The following is a 19,906-nucleotide window of genomic DNA, read 5'->3' as shown; positions in this document are numbered from 1 at the left end:
GAGTTTGAAAATATGCTGTATCAAGTCCACAAAGAGTTATCACTGCTGCCTGGAACCTTTTGGAGACTCTGTTTGAGATCATTTCTACGTTTTTAGCTGATCTTTAAAACAATTTGCTTCCCTTGTTCTTTATGAGAAAGGGCATTTCAAAAGGTGACACCAGTTCATAGATTTCTTTGCTTATCCTTTTATTGTCAAATCATTTTGATAACATTTTGTACTATATAATCAAAGAAGAAAAATGAGGGTTTATTTCCCTGCTGATGAGGTTGAATGCAGTTAATGGTGTCACTGTCCTAGTATTTTTCTCCACCAGGATTTGGAGCTATGAGAGATTCAATAGGATAAAGACTGCTTTCTTTACTGGAGCTCATCAAAATTTCCAAATATAGCCTTTTGCTTTTCTTCTTTTTTCTTTCTCGCCCTGCTTTCTCCCACTGAGCAGCTTTTCCTTCGTTGTTTATTCCTGCTTCAAGCTTTACTCTTTCGAAGGGATTAATGACAGAGATATAGTTGGATGTTAGGGAGAATGTGTTAAAGGTTATATAAATTGTACCTGTGAGATTGTTAATTTCCCTTAAATATTTTCTTTAATGTAGAACTGAATTTATATATTTGTACATTGCATATAATATACCAGGTACTCTGTTAAGTTTTAATATTTTATATTAACAAAAGTTACAAAAATAGTATAAAAACTCACATATCTTTTATCCTGAGAGTTCAGATTCAACTTTTCCAGCTATGCCCTATATAGAAAAAAGATTTAATCTATGATTATAGTCTCTAGGCTGCTCCTCTCTGGAATAATTCTTCATCTTGCTTTGACATTAATGACCTTGACAACTTTTAGTCTGTGACTTGATCTTGAATTTGGTGTCTTGTAATCAGAGAAGAGACACTATGTTCATGTTTTCCTATTGGGTTGCATACAGGATTCATTTATCATAGTGTTGCTTCTGCTAATTTTGATCAGCTATGTTGATAGCTCTGGTATTATTCTTTTGTGTGGGGAGACTTTAGGTGTCCTAGGTTTATTGTATTTCAAATATGAATCCTAAGATTCCCCTTTCTATTTCTTTGAAATGAAATGAAATTGGAGTCTATTCTGTGAATAGGAATGGAATCTTGATGTTGGGATTGCATTGAATCTGTATATCACCTTTGGTAGTATAGCCATTTTCACAATATCAATTCTTCTGATTTATTAGCCTGGGGAATGTTTCCATTTTTGTTATCTTCTTCAATTTCTTTCTTTAGTGTTTTAAAGTTACTGTAGAGGTCTTTCAGTCCTCATTGAAGTTTACTATAAGGTACCATTTTACTTTATTTTTGAGACAATTGTAAGGCTATTTTCCTGATTTCTTTCTCAGCATATTAGCTATTTTTGTATAGGAAGGCTACTGATTTTTGTATCTTGTTGCTTTGCTGAAAGTACTTATCAGTTATAGGATTTTTCTGGTGGTGTCTAGATTCTCTTAGGTATAGAATCATCTTATCTGCAAATAAAAACAGTTTGACCTCTTCCTTTCTTATTTCTTTCTCTTTTATTTCTTTGTCCTGTCTTAATGCTCTAGTTAGTGCACCAAGCATTATATCAAGTAAGAGTAGATACAGTGGGCACCCGCCTATTCTTGCTATTAGTGGAAATGCTTTGAGTTTACTCTTAAAGGTTTTGAAAACCCTTAAAGGTTTTTTTAAATTTTTTAAAAAATTTAAATTGGACCTCGTGTTACAGGCCTATAATCCCAGCTATTTAGGGGACTGAGGCAGAAGGATTACAAGTTCAAGGCTAACTATGGAAACTTAGTGAGATACTGTCTCAAAATAAAAAGTAAAAGGGAATTGGGGATAAAGCTCAGCTGGAGAACACTCATCTAGCATACATTTTAATCAATAAACTGAAAGATAAAAGGATGTAGATGCCTTTCAATATTTGTTTACTATCCAGCAACTTTTCTGAACTTTTGCTATTATTTTTGTGGGTTTTTTTTTCCATTTTTTTATTGAGAAAAGGAGAAAAAAAAAACAAGTTTCTACCTCCTCCCAGCCTCCCATTTCCCTCCCCCTCCTCCCACCCTTCTCCCCCTCCCCCCACTCCTCTTCCCCTCCCTCTCCAGTCCAAAGAGCAGTCAGGGTTCCCTGCCCTGTGGTAAGTCCTAGGTCCTCCCCTCTCCGTCCATTTCTAGGAAGGTGAACATCCAAACTGGCTAGGCTCCCACAAAGCCAGCACATTACGTAGGTTCAAAACCCCGTGTCATTGTATTTTTGTGGTTTTTGAGATAACGTCTGTTTTAGCCCAGAGTTGCCTTGAACTTCTGGTTCTCCTATCTCTACCTCCTGGGATCTGGTATGTGTATTCAAGTCCAGTTATGTAGTATTGGGGACTGAACCCAGGGCTTTGTGTATGGTATGCAAGCACTCTAGTAAATGAGTGATATCTCTAGCCCTCTTGTTAATATTAATAATTGCATAGTCTCTTGGATTGTTTACATTTGCATGGGTTTTACTGTCCCTTTTGACCCTGTTGCTGTCTTTCAGATTATAAACTACTAGAACACAGAAAGTTGTTTTTAATATTCTTTGTAAAGTAAGTGGATATTGAGTTGTATGTCCAACACCATGAAAGGAGATAAGTAGTACTAGGGCAAGGAGAACTAACTTGTGCAGTGTTAGATGTGGTAAAGGGAAACAAAACAAGGAGAGGACCAAATTAGAGTACTCAGCATGATATGTAACAGAGTAGTTAGGACTTTGTCAGGATAAAGTTACTAATAAATGGCTATAAGTTCAGAATTGAGTTTGTGTTTTATTTGGGAGTTCTATAGTGATAGAACTGTATTAGTAGAGCTGTACTTTTAATTCTAAAGGTTAGTGCAATTATTTAGAGTGTGTAGTTTTTGGTGGGCTTACAGCTTAGCTAAAGGACCTGAAAATACAATGTAGGAAATCTACAATGAGAGGAAATGATAGGATAAAGGTTGGAGATGAGTTAATAAAACTAACAGTTCAATTAATATTAATTAATGAATTCAACCTATTCTGTTTCTTTGCCTGAGACATCCTTCCTGTGTCTCATTGAAAGGGATTTGCAGCAGTGTCAAGAACCAGCTTCTACAAAAATACCCCTTGCCAGGATAGGGGTGTGAGGATTTAAATATAGTAAAGAATACAAAGACACACTTAAATTTTTTTAAAAAAACAGAAACATATACGATAGTACCAGGAGGGAGTTCCAGTGAGTACTGAAATTTAATTTCCAATTGCTTAAAATGCCCCTGACCCCAAAAGGTAGGAGTAAGACAAAAAGATGCATTAACAAGATAATAAGAAAATTAACAGACCAATTGAAGGTCGTGGGCTGTGTCTGTAAAGGTTCTATTGCTAGAACAAAACAAGTCATGCCCACACACTAGACTAAAACATTCTGTAGACAGACAAACCACTCCCTGGGTGGAATCCAAAGCTATATCCTTAAAGGAACTGGAACTTGGTTGGATCCTAAGACTTTTGTCTATTCCTGAAATACAAGGTCTAGCTATTAGCTACACCTGCTGACAATAACCTTGAGAGAGAGAGAGAGAGAGAGAGAGAGAGAGAGAGAGAGAGAGAGAGAGAGAGAGAGAGAGAGAGCGAGAGAGAGAGCGCAGAACTGTCTGTTATAAATCTAGGTGGGATTTCTAACACCTAGGTAGAAACACAATAACTTTGAAAGAATAGAGGTAAGTTCCAACTCTCTGACCTTTGGTCAACGTGCAAATAGGCTCAAAATTTTGGGCCTCCACACAGCAGAAAACAATGCTTTATTATTTAGAGGCAGAGAGAAAAATATCTAGAAAGTTGGATATATACAAATATATTTATATCTTAGAATTCTACAAAAAACAATCATTGAAATAGTTTAGGGTTAGAGAAAGCTCACTAAGAGTACAAGGCACGTTTCTTAAAGCTAGTCAATCAGCACTTGATTTTTTAAATATAATAATTCAATAAGGTATAAAATGAATAATTTATTATTTCTTTAATATAATTGAAAAATATAAAAATTCATTATCTGTTAATGTTTAAAAGATAATAAAATCACTGGGCAATGGTGCCGCATGCCTTTAATCTCAACACTCGGGAGGTAGTGACAGGCTGTGAGTTTGAGGTCAGGCTGGTCTACAGTGTGACTTCCAGGACAGCCAGGGCTGTTGCACAGAGAAACCCTGTCTTGGAAAACCAATAATAATAATAATAGTAAAGTCAAGAGAAAAATACACTAGGAATGTGAGACAGAAAAAATAATGATTGGCCTAAGGAGATGGTTCAGCAGGTAAAGTGCTTGCTGCATAGAAATGAGGACCATGAGTTTGTATTCCCATTACCAACGTAAAGGCCTGGTTTGAGGGCACACATTTGTAATCCTGACATTTGGTGTTATGAGTTTGTTGACACAGGTGGATCCCTAGAGATAAGCAGATCTGAGACTACTCCCAGCTAGCCTAGCAAATTGGTGAACTCCAGGTTCAGTGCAATACCCTGTATCAAAATAGTAAAAAATGGAAAGTAAGTGATAAAGAGACCCAGTGTCAGGCTCTGGCCACCATGTGTGTGCCTGTGCATGAATACATATACCACAGCACATATATACACACATACAGATATGATAAGGCAAGAAAGGGAAGGGGAAACTTGCACGAGTTATTCATCTAATTAAAATAAAAGGCCTCATATCAAACACAAAGGTTGGTAGATAAGATAATTTTAATTAAATTGGGGCCACCATCTATATAGTCTCATCTTAGCATTGCAAAGTAGTAGTATGAAGTCATCATTTCTGGGCCAGTGGCTGGAAATTCCTAGAGCTTTATTAATTCCTTTTCTGTGTGACCAGTATGTTGTAGACTTGCATATCTATTTTCTTTGTGTTATTTTTGCTATAGTGTGTTTGCTGGCAAAGTATGATGTGTTCATAAATGCATGTAATCCTAGCTCCAAAGAGAATTGCTGGGGCTTGCTGGCTTTCAACCTAGTTGAAGAGATCTAGCCTCAAAAAGGAATGAATTAAGAGTGATAGTGGAGTACATCTCATGCCCTTGCTCTGTCTCTGTCCATGTGCACATGTGGGCCCGCCCTCATATACATGTGTATACACATACACATAGATACTCACAAGCAAATAAATATATCCTCTTAAAAAACAAACTATGCGGTTAAGAATGTAGTTTAACTGGTAGAATGATTGCCTAGCATGCAGAAAGTTGTGGGTTTCATCTTAGCATCACATAAACCAGACATGGCGCTGCATATCTATGGTCTCAACAGTAGAGAAGTGGGGGCAGGGAGATCAAAAATTTACGATCATCTCTGACTAGCCAATGAACTTGAGACCCTTTGTTATATATATAAATTATGACCTAAAGAGGTAAAGCAGGAATTCTAACCAACTAAATAATCCTTTCTTTGTGTCATTATACTTCTTAACCAGAATGAATATGTTTTACCTTTCTGTCTACTGTCATTTGTACTCTGTTAAGTATTTATTTGATGTTTGTAGTATTTGAAATAATTCATTATCTTTTAAAAATAGTGAATGTTTAAAGTTAGCATACAAGACAATGGGTTTTGTTATAGAATTTTTATATATGTCATTGTGGGATATTTTATTTATTTTTAAATTAACATACAAAGGACAGGTTTTTCTTTTTTCTTTTTTTTTAAAAAAAGAAAATAAACTATCTTTTTACATTTTACATACCAATCCCAGTTCCCACTTCCTCCCCTCTAGGCTGAGCAAGGTATCCATCCAAAGAGAATGGGTTCCCAAAAAGCCAGTACAAGCAGTAGGGATAAATCCTGGTGCCACTGCCAGTGGCCCTGCAGTCTGCCCCAGCCATACAACTGTTACCCACATACAGAGGGTCTAGTTTGGTCCTATACTGGTTTCTTCCCTGTCTGGCCAGAGCTCCCATTAGCTCAGGTAGACTGTTTCAGTGGGTGTTCCCATCATGGTCTTGACCTCTTTGCTCATATTCTCATTTCTCCCATTCTTCAACTGGACTTTGGGTGCTCTGTTGTGGGTTTCTGCCTCTGTCCTTCTTTCATCTTGACTATCCCATTCCCTCAAGTTCTTCCCCCCTCCCCTTCTCCCCTCTTTGTAATGATTGTTCTGTCAAGAGAAAAGTCACGCCCACTCCCTCCCCCATCCACTGAGACAGGCTGATCTTCAGCTTCCAGCCTGAGCTCTCTCTTTTTTCATCTTCCTCTCAGAGAAGCAGCTTCTGCCTTTCTCCCCACTTCTCCCCTTCCCCCGCTTCTGTCTCTCTTCTCTCTTCTCTCTCCTCTCTCTCTTCTCCCTCTCTCTCTCTCTCTCTCTCTCTCTCTCTCTCTCTCTCTCTCTCTGTCTCTCTCTCTGTCTCTCTCTCTCTTTCTCTCTCTCTCTCCCCTTTTCTCTTCCCCTCTATAACCCATGAATAAACATCGCACCTCACTCTGCATGGTGTGCCTATTCATGTCTCTGTCTCTTGCCTGCCCACCATGTGTCTCCCTGCCTGGGACCAGCCATTGCTTGGGGACCAGCAGCTGTCTCTGCCTGGCACTGGCTGCTCTCAGGGCCCGCTGCCTGCTACCACATGGCCCGCTACCACTGCTTGGGGACCTACAGCATTTCTGCTGCCTGTTGCCACCAGGGATTCTGCAGCATTTTTAATTTTTCCATTACACTCTTCCTCCCCTTCCTTATTCCCCCATCCCCATGCTCCCATTTTTTTCAGGCGATCATGTCTATTTTTCCTTTCCAGGTGGACCTATGTATGTTTTTCTTAGGGTTCACCTTGTTACTTAGCTTCTCTAGGATCATGGACTATGGGCTCATCATTCTTTGCTTTACAGCTAGTATCCTCTTATGAGTGAGTATATACCATATATGTCTATCTGGGTATGGGTTACTACACTCAAATGTTTTTTTCCAATTTCATCTATTTGCATACACATTTCAAGATGTCATATTTTTTAACCCCTGAGTAGTACTCCATTGTGTAAATGTACCACATTTTCTTTATCCATTCTTTGGATGAGGGACATCTCGGTTGTTTTCAGGTTCTGACTATTACAAATAATGCTGCTATGAATACAGTTGAGCTAATGTCCTTCTGGTATGAGTGTGCATCCTTTTGGTATATGCCCAAGAGTGGTATTGCTGGGACTTGAGGTATATTGATTCCCATTTTTCTGAACAACTGCCATACTCCACATCCTCTCCAGCATAAGCTATCATTGGTGCTTTTGATCTTAGCCATTCTGATAGGTGTAGGATGGCATCTCAGAGTCAGTTTACTTTGCATGTCCCTGATGACTAAGGATATTGAGCAATTCATTAAGTGTCTTTCAGCCATTTGAAATTCTTCTGTTGAGAATTCTCTGTTTATATCTGTACCCCATTTTTTTGATTGGATTATTTGGTAATTTGATGTCTAGTTTCTTGAGTTCTTTATATATATTGGCTACTTTGGTGACTTATTTAACCAGGAAACATAGGCTCTTAAAGTCTTAATTTCTATGTTTCATCTACTATTTTCCATAAGTGAGAATTTCCATTGATCATTAACCCTAACCTCTACACTAAAAAGTGTTGGCCTTTGTCCCATAACTACCTTAGTTTGTGTTAAAATTGTCAGTAATCCTTATTAAATTAAAGTGTAGGCTATATTCCACCTTTGAGTTTGGGAATAGTTCTGCAACTAGTTTATGGAGAGCACAGGCCCCAGCCCAGGACCTTGTGCATGATAGGTGAGCTACATTCCTCAGCCCAACTTGGCTTAACCTTGTACAATCTTTAGCATAGATGTGCCCCCCCCCCGAAATCTCAGTTCATACATTTTAACATCCCATGTAAGGCTAAAAGAACCTTTATTACTTGCTTTTTCTCTTCCTTCCTTCCCTGTATTTTTCCAGTGCTATGAATCAAAGGTTTAGAGCATGGAAACATATTTTTTAAACAGATATTTTTATGAATCTTCTTATTTCACATCACATTAGAAATGTTTTATTATGAAGATAGGAATTTCTGTCCATTTTTTCAGTGATGTGTAGTTAAGTTATAGAATAATGCCTATTATGCTTAGTAAATAAATGCTATTGAATATATAAATGAATGAGTCAATGAAGCAGTGTTGGTAATTTTTGGTCATTGCATTAAAAATGCTACAAATGCCTTCAAAGCATTTTAGCCTTTTATGTTTTGTTGTTATGGTTAGTATTTTGTTCTTTTCCCCTCTAAGAAGTAGCCTTCAGTGTAAATAGATTTGTAAGAATGATGAGGGCAGAAACAGAAAATACTGAAGAAATTGGGTAAAGGCTTAGTATATATAATTGTTCATCAGAATTTTGTTTGACATTTTCCTCTGAACCAGTTCTGTTGTAGGCCTCTGTGCAGTAAGTTGGTGAGAACAGCTTTACAGCTACATAATTGGGATGGCCTTGTGTGAACCTATGGGAACTGGAGCATGTAATGAGTTAAACTGTTTTTACTGCAGTGTAAAGAATACATTTAAATACCAATGGACTCTTTTCAAACACATATTAGCAAGATTAACAAGACTATTTATTTTAGATTCAGATATACAGTAGATCTGGTATGCTCAGTCATGCATATTGAATTTCTACTTTTTGAAACTTTTTAAAAAAGAAAGCCAAGGCTTTATACATTACTCATGAATAACTTGCCTCAGATCTTACATTCTTAATTGGGGCTCTGCTTCTGTAGTCTTGCTCTGGTAAAACTTACAAAGAATTCCTTTTTTATGGGTAGACTCTAGGTAGGTGATTTCTTTAAATACTCATGAGGTATTTAGATAAATTACTAGAATTATAAAACAGCTTTACAGGTTATCTCCCAATATTTTGAGAGTTCAAAATTCAATAAAACGTCCTATTGCTATATCCCTACTGATATATTGATTGAATTAATGAATTGGTTGAATGCTCATAGCATTATTTTCCTATGGCTTAATTCATATGCTTGCTCCTGCTTTTGTCTCAATGGTAATTTATGTAAAGGAAATTTAATGGAGACATTAAACTATTTTCAAAGAAGCCTTATAGCTGCATAGTTTTGTATATTTTTCAAATTTTAGAATTTTTGAGAATTTCATTTTGTCTTTGAGTATATTTTCTATTTTAACACCTTTGCCGGATCTAACAACCCCAAGCAATATTTTTGTTTATCATTTTGCTAGGCAAGTAATCAGAGTTATTTTTTAAAATATTTTAATTAATTTTTTGAGAAAAACTTGCAATATATTTTCATCATATTTAATCTCCCAACCTTTTTCAGACCTACACCTACCTCCCTACCCACCCAATTTTGTCTTTAAAACTTTTTAAAATGTGTTTTTATGTGAGTCAGACACAGTGAGTAGTACACGTCTTTAATCCCAGCACTTGGGAGTCAGAGGCAGGTGGATCTCTCTGAGTTCGAGGCCTGGTCTACATAACTTGAGTTCCATGACAGCCACAGCTACATTGTAAGAACCTGTTTCAGAAATATTATTATGTGTATGGGTGTTTTGCTCGCATTTGGACACCACATGTGTGCCTGGTGCCCACAGAAGCCAGAAAAGGGTGTTGGAGCCTCTAGGACTAGAGTTACAGAGGTTGTTAGCTACCATGTAGGTGCTGAAAATCAAATCTGGGTCCTTTGGAAGAGCAGTCAATATTTTTAACCACTGAGCCATCTTTCTAGCCCTGTATCTTCCTTTAAAAAAATCCCATCAAACTGAGCAACGGTGAAGAACACCTTTAATCCCAGCACTCAGGAGGGAGAGACAAATGGCTCTCTGTGAGTTTGAGGACAGCTTGGTCTACAGAGTGAGTTTCAGAACAGCCAGGGCTACACAGAGAAACCTTGTCTTGAAAAATAATGCCATCAAGTCCAATTTGTGTTGCCCAAGTACTTTTGGGTATGGGGTCCTAGAGCCTGGTAAAGCTATCAGGTGTCACATCCTTAAAGAAAATGTACTCTATCAGCAGCTGTGGTTACCAGTAGCTCCGTACTAGTGTTAGGACTTCATGATCATCCCATCCTCTACTCCAGTCTTGGAATTTTGTCCGTTTTGAAGTTGTACAGGTCTTGTGTATTTTGTTATAATTACTGTGAGTTCACCAGGCACGAGAACAGTTATGACTACCCTGTTATAGTCATTCATTGCCTCTTTTTTTCCTACCCTTCTTTTTCATAAAAGCCCCTGAGCCTCTCGGGAAGATGTGCAACATAGATATCCCATTTGGAACTGAGTACTCCAAAGTTTGCTTCTTATTCTCTGCATGTTGATCAGTTATGGATCTCTGTGTTAATCAGTATCACTACAAGAATACACTCTAATGAAGGTTGAGAAATGTAGTAATCTATAGGCATATAGTAAGTCATTAGGAGTCAGTTTAATACCATGTCCATTTAGCAATGTAATAGTAGCAGTTCTCCCCCCAGTTGTCATCATAGAACCTACATTCAATAACTGATGGAAGCAGATACAGAGATCCACAGCCAAGCACTGAGTTGAGCACCTGGTTTCCAGGAGGAGAGGGAGGAATGATAATATGGGCAATGGGGTGAAGACCATGATGGGGAAACCCACAGAAACAGCTGACCCGAGTAAGTGGGAACTCTCTGACTCTAGACTGACAGCTGGGGAACCTGCATGGAACCAAACTAGGCCCTCTAAATGTGGGTGATAGTTGTGTGACTTGGGCAGTCTGTGGGGCCACTAGCAGTGGAACCAGTATTTATCCTTAGTGCATGAACTGGCTTTTTGGAGCCCATTCCTTATGGAGAGATGCCTTGCTCAGCCTTGCTACAGTGGGGAGGGCCTTGGTCCTGCCTCAGGTGATGTGACAGACTTTGTTGACTCCATATGGGAGGCCTTACCCTCTCTGTGGAGTGAATGGGGGAAGGTGAGGGGAGAATGTGGGGGAGGGTGGGAGGGTGAGAGGGAGAGGGAACTGGGATTGATATGTAAAATAAGATTGTTTTAAAAATAAAAATAAAAAAGATACTGATAAGAGTGACAGGCATGAATTTATTATTGTGGAGTTGGCCTTAGATCCAATCAAAAGGTGATTGGTTATGCCCATAACAGCTGATCCACTATTGCACCAGTTGACATATTTTGCAGGACAGTTGTTACTGTAGTTTGCAGGGTTCACAGTTAAGTAAGATTGATGATGACATTTCCCCCTAATAGTATTCATATCCTTCCAGTATTATGAAAGCTAGCCTTTTAATCTTCCAGGTCAGTACCAGCTTATTTCTCCATGTACTTTGATTCGAGTATGTGCTGTCTTTAGCAATAGGATCTAGGGCCTTACCATCAAGTTCTGGAGAGTAACCAAGAGTAATGGTAATAACCCATAATATTTGGTGGTCTATGGTATCCGTTTGGCCAATAAGTCCAAAAGAAGGGTTTTTTAATTTGTAGCCTATGGTGTCTATTAGGGACATTGTCTCACCATTAAAGGGTATTTAAACTTGTAAATTTGTGTGTGTGTGTGTGTGTGTGTGTGTGTGTGTGTGTGTGTGTGTGTGTATGGAATCTTCTATAGTAGTTGGTTTCCATATGACTTTTTCAAAAGGCCACTAAAACGAGTTATTCCCTCCTCTATCCTGTCCTTCCCTCCCCAACCCCATTTAACCCTTCCTATTCTCTTATTCCCCCTTCCCCTTCATGTAACTGCAATCTATCTCTTCCTTTCAAAGCCCTCCCCAACTCTATGGCCTGTTACTAGTTCTTTGACCTCTATAGGTATTCGAAATGAAACACATATCTAAATATTCAAAGTTGGCATTCATGTGTGAGAGGAAACATACAATGTTTTTCTCCCTTGGTCTGGATTACCTCACCCAAGATGATTGTTTCCAGCTCCAGCCATTTAACTGCAAATTATATAATTTTATTTTTCTTAACAACTGAGTCATATTCCATTGTGTAAATGTGTAACATTTTTTGTTATCCACATCACATTTTCATTTTCCACTCACCAGTTCATAGATATCAAGGCTGTTTTCCCTTTCCTGGCTATTATGAATAGAAAGCAATGCACATATATGAGCAAGTATCTCTATAGTAGGATATAGAGTCATTTAGGTTTATGTCCAAGAGTAGTATAGCTGGATGATATGATAGATCAATTTCTAGCATTTTGAACAACTATGATACTGATTTCTGCAGCAGCTGCAACCTGTTTGGACACCCACCATTCTTGTAATCTTTTTCCTCATATCCACACCAGCATTTATTTATTTTTTTTTAAATCTTAGCCATTTTGACTGGGATGAGATGAAATCTGAAAGTAGTTTTGATTTGCATTTCTCTGCTATTTCTAAGCCATTTACCATTTCATCTTTTGAGAATTTTCTGTTAGTTCTTTGACCCAATTTTTCATTGGATCTTAAAATTTTTTCTTTTTAATTCTTTATATATTTTAGACACTAACACTCTTGGATGTGTGATTGGTAAATGAAGACTACCTCTTAATTCAAATGATGACATCCCTTGCTATACAGAAGGGTTTTGGTTTCATGAGGTTTCGTTTGTCAGTTGTTGGTCTCAGTACCTGTGCTATCAGGGTCTTGTTGAGAAAGTCCTTTTCTGTGTGTATAAACTGAAACATTTCCTACTTTCTCTTCTATCAGGTTTAGGATATTAGATCTTATATTGAAGTATTTGATCCATTTTAGAATTGAGTTTTATTCAGTTTGAGAGATAAGGATCTACTTTCATTCTTCTACACATAACTATTTAGTTTGACCAGAACCATTTGTTTAATGTGTTGTCTTTTCTGCAGTGTGTGTCTTTGGCCTCTGTCAAAAATCAGGTGGCTGTGTATGCATGGACTTGTATCCAGATCCTTAATTTTAGTCCACTGATCAATGTGGTTGTTTTTAGGTCAGTACCATACTGTTTCTAAATTACTGTTACTCTGTAGTATAACTTAAACCATGAATGATGATGATTCTAGCAGTTCTTTGATTGTTCCGGATTGTTTTGACTATCCTGGTTATTTTTATGCTTCTATAGGAAATTTAGGATTACTTTAAAAATTTCTGTGAAGACTTCCTAGATATGGACGGAGGGGGGAGGACCTAGGACTTACCACAGGGCAGGGAACCCTGACTGCTCTTTGGACTGGAGAGGGATGGGGAGAGGAGTGGGGGGAGAGGGAGAAGGGTGGGAGGAGGGGGAGAAGGGTGGGAGGAGGGGGAGGGAAATGGGAGGCTGGGAGGAGGTGGAAACTTGTTTTTTTTTTCTCCTTTTCTCAATAAAAAAAAATTTCTGTGAAGAATTGTGTTGGACTTTTGATAGGATTAAGCTGAATCTGTAAATTGCTTTTAGGACAGTTTTTTTCCACAATAACTGGTTGTAATGTTTTCCACATACAACTAAAATCCAAACTTGAATGCTTTCTATCTCTCTTTTATATAAATTGAGAATTTTTGATAATGATGGTTATTTATGTAGATTTGGCTTGCCTGGAACTCATGGAAACCAAGTGGGCCTCAAATTCATAGAGATCTGTCTGCATTTACCTCCTGAGTGCTGAGGTGAAAGGTGTGTGCCATCGCTTCTGGCCGTTTTAAGACTCTAGACACACACACACACATACTTTATAAATTATAAAATAAATTTATTAATATATATTAACTTGAAGAAATTAATTAATGTTTTATATTACAGATTGAATATCTTCATGTACTCTGTTACAACTTTGGAGTAGAAGCACACAAGCAGAATAAATATAAAGAGAGTTCATTCTGGCTTAGGTAAGTAAAAAAAATGAAAATTCATGGATATTATGATACAGACCAGTTAGTATTTGCTGTTCATTTAAATCTTTTCTAACATCAAAAGCCAACATGCCAATTTTATTTGCTTCTTTCACATGTGTTATTCAGAATTCTCTAGAGGAATGGAACTGATAGAAAGTATGTATGTTACAAAGGGAATTTACTGTAATGATTTATAACCAATAATGGCTCTGTGCACATTGGAGAGGCAGAGAACCTGGTTGCTGTCAGTCTATGAAGCTGGCTGCCTCAGCAGTTTCAGTCTGGTATCAAAGGCATTGAAGGATTCTGAGCCTGATGAAGGTAGATTCTGATGTACGCAGAGAATGGCTGCAGCAACAGAGTTAGATGAACTCAATAGCAAGAAGCAAAGGCGGGGAGGCAAGCAGCAGTGCTTCTTTCCAGGACTGGATCACTATCTGTGCTTTAGTTAGAATATGCAACCCACTCTCAGGACGACTATTCTTCCCTCAGTTAATCTTTCTGGAAGTGCTCACACATTCCCAGATAGAGACAGATCCAGTCAGGTTAACAACCAAGATTAGTCATCACAAGTCCACCCTTGCCAACTTGATACCCAACCGTTTCTTTTTATGTAATGTTTGATTTCCAAATGAAGACAGTAGCATGGTGTTAATTCTACCTAATGTAATATAAATATTCCACATATAACAGAAATGCAATATCCTACTCCAAGAATAAATGAAAAATGCCCTTGAGGGATGACTGGTTTCTTAATATTCTATAACTTAAACATGGCAGTATATTTTTACTAACACTTAGCTACTGATATTATTGATGTTATATTAAACAATATGGTGGTTTGATTGAGAATAGCCCCTGTCTTATCATTACTCTGTTTCTGTGAAGACACTGTGATCAAGGCAGCTTTGAAAGAAAACATTTTATTGGAGGCCTACTAACAGTTTAAAAGGGTTAGTCTGTGATCATCATGGTGGGGAGCATGGCGGCAGGCAGACAGGCACAGTGTGGGAGAGTAGTTGAGTACTTAACTCCTGGTCTGCAGGCAGGAGACAGACAGAGATGGAGATGGAGATGGAGATGGAGAGGGAGAGGGAGAGGGAGAGGGAGAGGGAGAGAGAGAGGGAGAGAGAGAGAGAGAGAGAGAGAGAGAGAGAGAGAGAGAGAGAGAGAGAGAGAGAGAGAGAGAGAGTCATGGGCCATTGAAACCTCAAAGTCAACCCCCAGTGACATACCTCCTCCAACAAGGCTGCACCTACCAATCCTTCCTAAATAGTTTACCAGCTGGGAACCAAACATTCAAATATATGAGCCTATGGGGGTTATTCTCATTCAGACCACCACAGCTCCCATAGAGTCATGTATTTTAATACCTGGTCTACAGTTTGTGCAACTGTTTGGAGACGTAGCCTTGGAAACGTGTTACTGGGGGTGGGCTGTGAGGTTTCAAAAGAATCATGAGATTCCAGATACTCTCTCTACTCTCTCTCTAACTTGTGTTTGTGGATCAACATGTGAGTTCTTAGTTCTTCCTCTGTCTGCTATCTTGGACCTTATGAAAAAATAAGACAAATTGAATTCTTTCATTTAGAAGTTTCCTTGGTCATGATATTTCATCATACCAGTGGAACAGTAACTAGAACACATGGTAAAGATGCTAAGTGATCACCCTGAAAATGAACATATAAGTAATATTATATGTAGTCAACAGGCATATATATATGCCGTAACAATGTAAAAAAGGCCATGAATTTGATAGGAGTGTTGGAAGGAGGAAAGGGAAGGCAGAAGTGAGGTAATTAAATTACGATCTCAAAATAAACAATAAAAATATTATTACATAAGAAGTGCCATCTTGACTTTAAAAGAGTGAAGAAAGAAAACCACAAATATCTGCTTAATACATATGTATATATGTACAAACATATTTTTGACAAAAACAGATGAAACACACATGGTAAATACAGTCCTCATTTTGGTAATTGGCCTTGTGGCCTTATTTGGTATTTATAACTATCTTCTATTATCCGTTCTCTTTTCCCTCTATCTTCAGTAAGTAAGTAGCTCAGCAGGTTTTGGTTCATTGCCTGGAAAGGTGACCCACATCTCCATTCCTGAAGGTTATATGTATGTATGTATATATACATACATACACACATATACACACATACATGCATGCATACATACATACATACATACCATATATAATTTTACCTCAGTTGGGTTGTGGCTTAGGGTCTTTATTGCTGTGAAGAGACACCATGACCATGGCAACTCTTATAAAGGAAACATTTAATTAAGGTGGCTGTTTATAGTTTCAGAGGTTTAGTCTATTCTCATCATGACAGGATGTAAAACTACACTGATTCTGTTCCACGGTTTACTCGCTCCATGCTACAGGAACTAGGCAGAAGATTTAAAAACACAAACACAGACAGAGACAGATGGACAGACAGGGCCGCGGGGACATCCTTGATACAAGAATGCCCCCTTTATTGTGCTCAGGGGCAGTTTATATAGAGCTCTGGCCACGCCCTAGCTCTTGGAATCTTTCAGCTGCAGGCTCATCAGAACCCACTCCCCTGCCATCAGGGTCTCGCGCTTAGAGCAGCTGCAGGCTGCTCAGAGCAGAGGAAAACAAGTTGTTTACAAGAAATTCAGGGTCTGGTGGTCTGTAGTTCCCAACAACAGGGAGCATGGTGGCTGGGAGCATGATGGTATGCAGGCAGAAATGGTGCTAGCTGCATCTTGATCAGAAGGCAACAGGAAGTAATCTGTCATGGCTTGAGCATATATGAGACCTCAAAGCCTGCCTCCACAGTGACACACTTTCTCCAACAAGGCCACACTTCCTAGTAGTGCTACTCCTTTTGGGGGCCATTTTCTTTCAAGCAACCACAGATTGTTAAAGATTTCTGTTGCCCTTAATCACAGGACATGATCACAGAACACCAAGAGATGCCTTGAGGATCTCCAGAACTTCAGACATAATCTTCCTTACCTCTTTTGAGGTGGTCTACATCAATCTCCCCTGCTAAAACTAAATCTTTTCTTAGCCAGTTGACTGAAGGGCATCAGGAACCCAAAGTGACCATGGATAAATCTTAGTTCCTAGTTCAGTGGAATGGTTGTTGTGCTTCTTTGGCAGAACCATTCCTCCCTTTGCAACAAAGATTTTTAGGCCAGAAAAGCATAAGGTTGCAAGAACAGTGTAAAGCCACTAGTGTGTCACTAGTGGTGATAGTAAAATGGTACCAATTCCCATTTCTACCCATTGATTTCTGGGCCTTAGGGTTTCTCTTGCTGTGAAGAGATACCATAACCAAGGCAACTTAGATAAGGAAAACATTTAATTGGAAATGGTTTACAGTGTCAGAGGTTTAGTCCATTATCATGGTGGGAAGCAGGACAGTGTACAGGCAGACATGGTGCTGTAGAAGGAGCTGAGAGTTCTATGTCTTGATCTGCAGGCAACAGGAGACTATCTCCCACACTGTATGTACCTTGAGCATATGAGACCTCAAAGCCCACCCCCACAGTGACACACTTCTTCCACACCTACTCCACCAAGGCCATATATCCTAATAGTGCCTCTCCCTATGGGGCAAGCATTCAAACACATGAGTCTACGGGGGCCATTCCTATTCAAACCACAAAAGTTTTATTTATTTCCTTCAACTATTTGTTAGTTTTTTTTCTTAGCTTTCTTTAATGGATTTATTCATTTCCTCCAATTTTTTGTTTGTTTTTTTCCTCACTTTCTTTAAGGGATTCATTTATTTGCTCTTTAAGGACCTCTGGCATCTTTATAATGTTGGTTTTAAGGCCATTTCCTTGTGCTTCAGCTATGTTGGAATATTCAGAGCCTGCTGTAGTATGATAAGTAGGCTCTGGTGGTGACATGTGTCCTGGTTGTTGTTGATTGTGTTCTTATACTGGTGTGTAAGCATCTGGGTTTGGGTTGATTATATGTTTAGGTGTTGATTTCTGAGTTTGTCTTCGTTGGATAAGTGTTTTGTTCCTTGGTTTCTGTTCCCTTTCTGGTCTTCTGGGCCGAGTGGCCTGTGATTTCCATCTGAGTTGGGGGTGGATTTCTGATGGCTGGGGTGACCTCTGGTTGAGTAGAGGATTTCTGCCCAAGGTGTGGGTTGGAGTTCTGGTGACTGGCGTGGGCTCTGGTCCAGCCGGGGTCCCTCCACTCTAGTTGGGAGCCAGAATGTGGTGATAGGAAGGGGTCGGGTAATTTGGGGTAGGTAGGTTGGGCAGTCACTGAGTGAAGACAGTGTGTAGGTGGGTGGACTACCTGGAGTTCTGATGACTGGCATGGAATCTGATCAAGCAGGGGGCCTTACACAGGAGCTGGAGGGTGGGATACCATGACAAGGAGGGTAGGGGTGTTTGGGGGTAGGATGGATGGGCACTGAGAGAGTGGAAGTAGTTTGTGGGGGTAGCCTACCTGGAGTTCTGGTGGACATAGGCTGGGCAGGCACTGTGGGAGTGGTGGTGGTCCGAAGGAAGGAGGCTTATTCTGGTTGCCTGCCTGGCCTCTGGTGGAACACAGTTTCCACCAGAGTTGTGGGCTCTCCTTCCTTCCTCTCCTTCCTTCCTTCCTTCCTCTCCTTCCTTCCTTCCTTCCTTCCTTCCTTCCTTCCTTCCTTCCTTCCTTCCTTCCTTCCTTCCTTCCTTCCTTCCTTCCTTCCTTCCTTCCTTCCTTCCTTCCTTCCTTCCTTCCTTCCTTCCTTCCTTCCCCTACCTTCCTGCCTGCCTGCCTGCCTTTGAAGCTCAGTGAATTTCCTTAAAGCATCTATTTTAAATTATCCATCCTAGAGTCTGTTCATAGTAGTTAGTATCTAGTCAGATTTTAGTGTGTTGTCTTAATCCTTAGGTGGGATCTTGGTTTCCTGGAAACATCTGATATTTGTGTAGCATCCTCTGAGCTTTGAAATTATTTAAACTGACTTTGTGTATATTTTTTCCAGAAATTCTAAGCAGTCTGTTGATTTCCTCTGAGTTTATGGTAAATTCCACTCTTTTAGCCCTGAATATGCTCTTTCCCAGTTTCTTGATGTTGGTATATTATCACTTAACAGTATTAGAGTACAATCTAAGTCCAAGTTTGCCCCAAATCTATAATTGGTGTGTTATTCAGCATAAATTCCAGGACTCCACAAGGGTAGTTCATGCAATCTCCCGACTTCTTCCTCTTGTTGGGAATAGATCAGATGCCTTATTCATAGTTATAGGGATTTGGTTTGGACACTGCAGGATTTTTTTTTTTACTTTTCTCTGTTGAGAAATCAACATCAGGCTTCTATTCATGCATGTGACTAATGCCACAACAATGTCATATGCAATACCCACAGCCTGCCAAAACAAACATAGCATCAAGAAAGCTGCCTACTTCAGTGTTGGATATTGCCTAAGAATAATGAAACAAGCCACAAGCAATGCTGGCCTGAATAGCAGTTTGATAGATGAGTGATGCTGCATGTGCATTCTTGGCAGTAGTGCTTTTCCAGAAAGTCTGTTCATGGGTACTCGTCTGACTTCCTTAAATCTTCTGAAGATTAGTTTGATGCATTAACAATCACTGAAATTGTGTCTGTGGTGAGACAGTTTCTGGAGGATCATACTCAGCTATCATCTTGCTTTGGACACTTTTCAAAATGCTCATTTTAAACAAATGATAATTTATCAAAATTAGTATTTTACATATATATAGTAAAATTTGCTAGTTAGCAAATCTACTCATATTGTTATTTCCTATTTCCTGGTAAGAACATTTAAGATTGTCTCTTAACAAATTTTACATATAAAATGCAATTTATCAACATTTAGTCACTGAGTTGTAAATTAAATCTTGAGAACTTAGCCATCCTACATAACTGAAGCATTATGCCCCCTGAACAATATATCCCCATATCTCCCCATAATCTGATAACTATCTATCATTCAATTATTTGTTTCTTTGAGTTTTACTGTTTTTAAAATCTACATCTTGCAGTATTCATCTCTCAGTGTTTGGCTTATTTTACTTAGTATAATGTCCTCCATGTTCATGTTCATCAGTGTTGTGGCAAATGAGAGAATTTTCTTTTTTTT

General features: G+C 38.8%; 1 protein-coding gene across 1 annotated transcript in view; it reads left to right on the top strand.

Annotated features, from left to right (window-relative positions):
* The window catches only part of LOC121444962 (testis-expressed protein 11-like), a 301,690-nt gene that overhangs the window by 39,933 nt on the left and 241,851 nt on the right, over nucleotides 1-19,906 (top strand). Inside the window, exon 8 of the mRNA XM_041646923.1 lies at nucleotides 13,713-13,798. Coding sequence (XP_041502857.1) covers nucleotides 13,713-13,798 — 86 coding nt within the window. The remainder of the gene's footprint in view (nucleotides 1-13,712; nucleotides 13,799-19,906) is intronic.

This window comes from Microtus oregoni, unplaced genomic scaffold (genome assembly GCF_018167655.1).
Source record: "Microtus oregoni isolate MIOR12 unplaced genomic scaffold, Mior012 000150F_ref0000365, whole genome shotgun sequence".
In the NCBI taxonomy this organism is placed as follows: domain Eukaryota; kingdom Metazoa; phylum Chordata; class Mammalia; order Rodentia; family Cricetidae; genus Microtus; species Microtus oregoni.
Note: the sequence above shows the minus strand (reverse complement) of the source record. Positions and strands in the feature narration are given on the sequence as shown.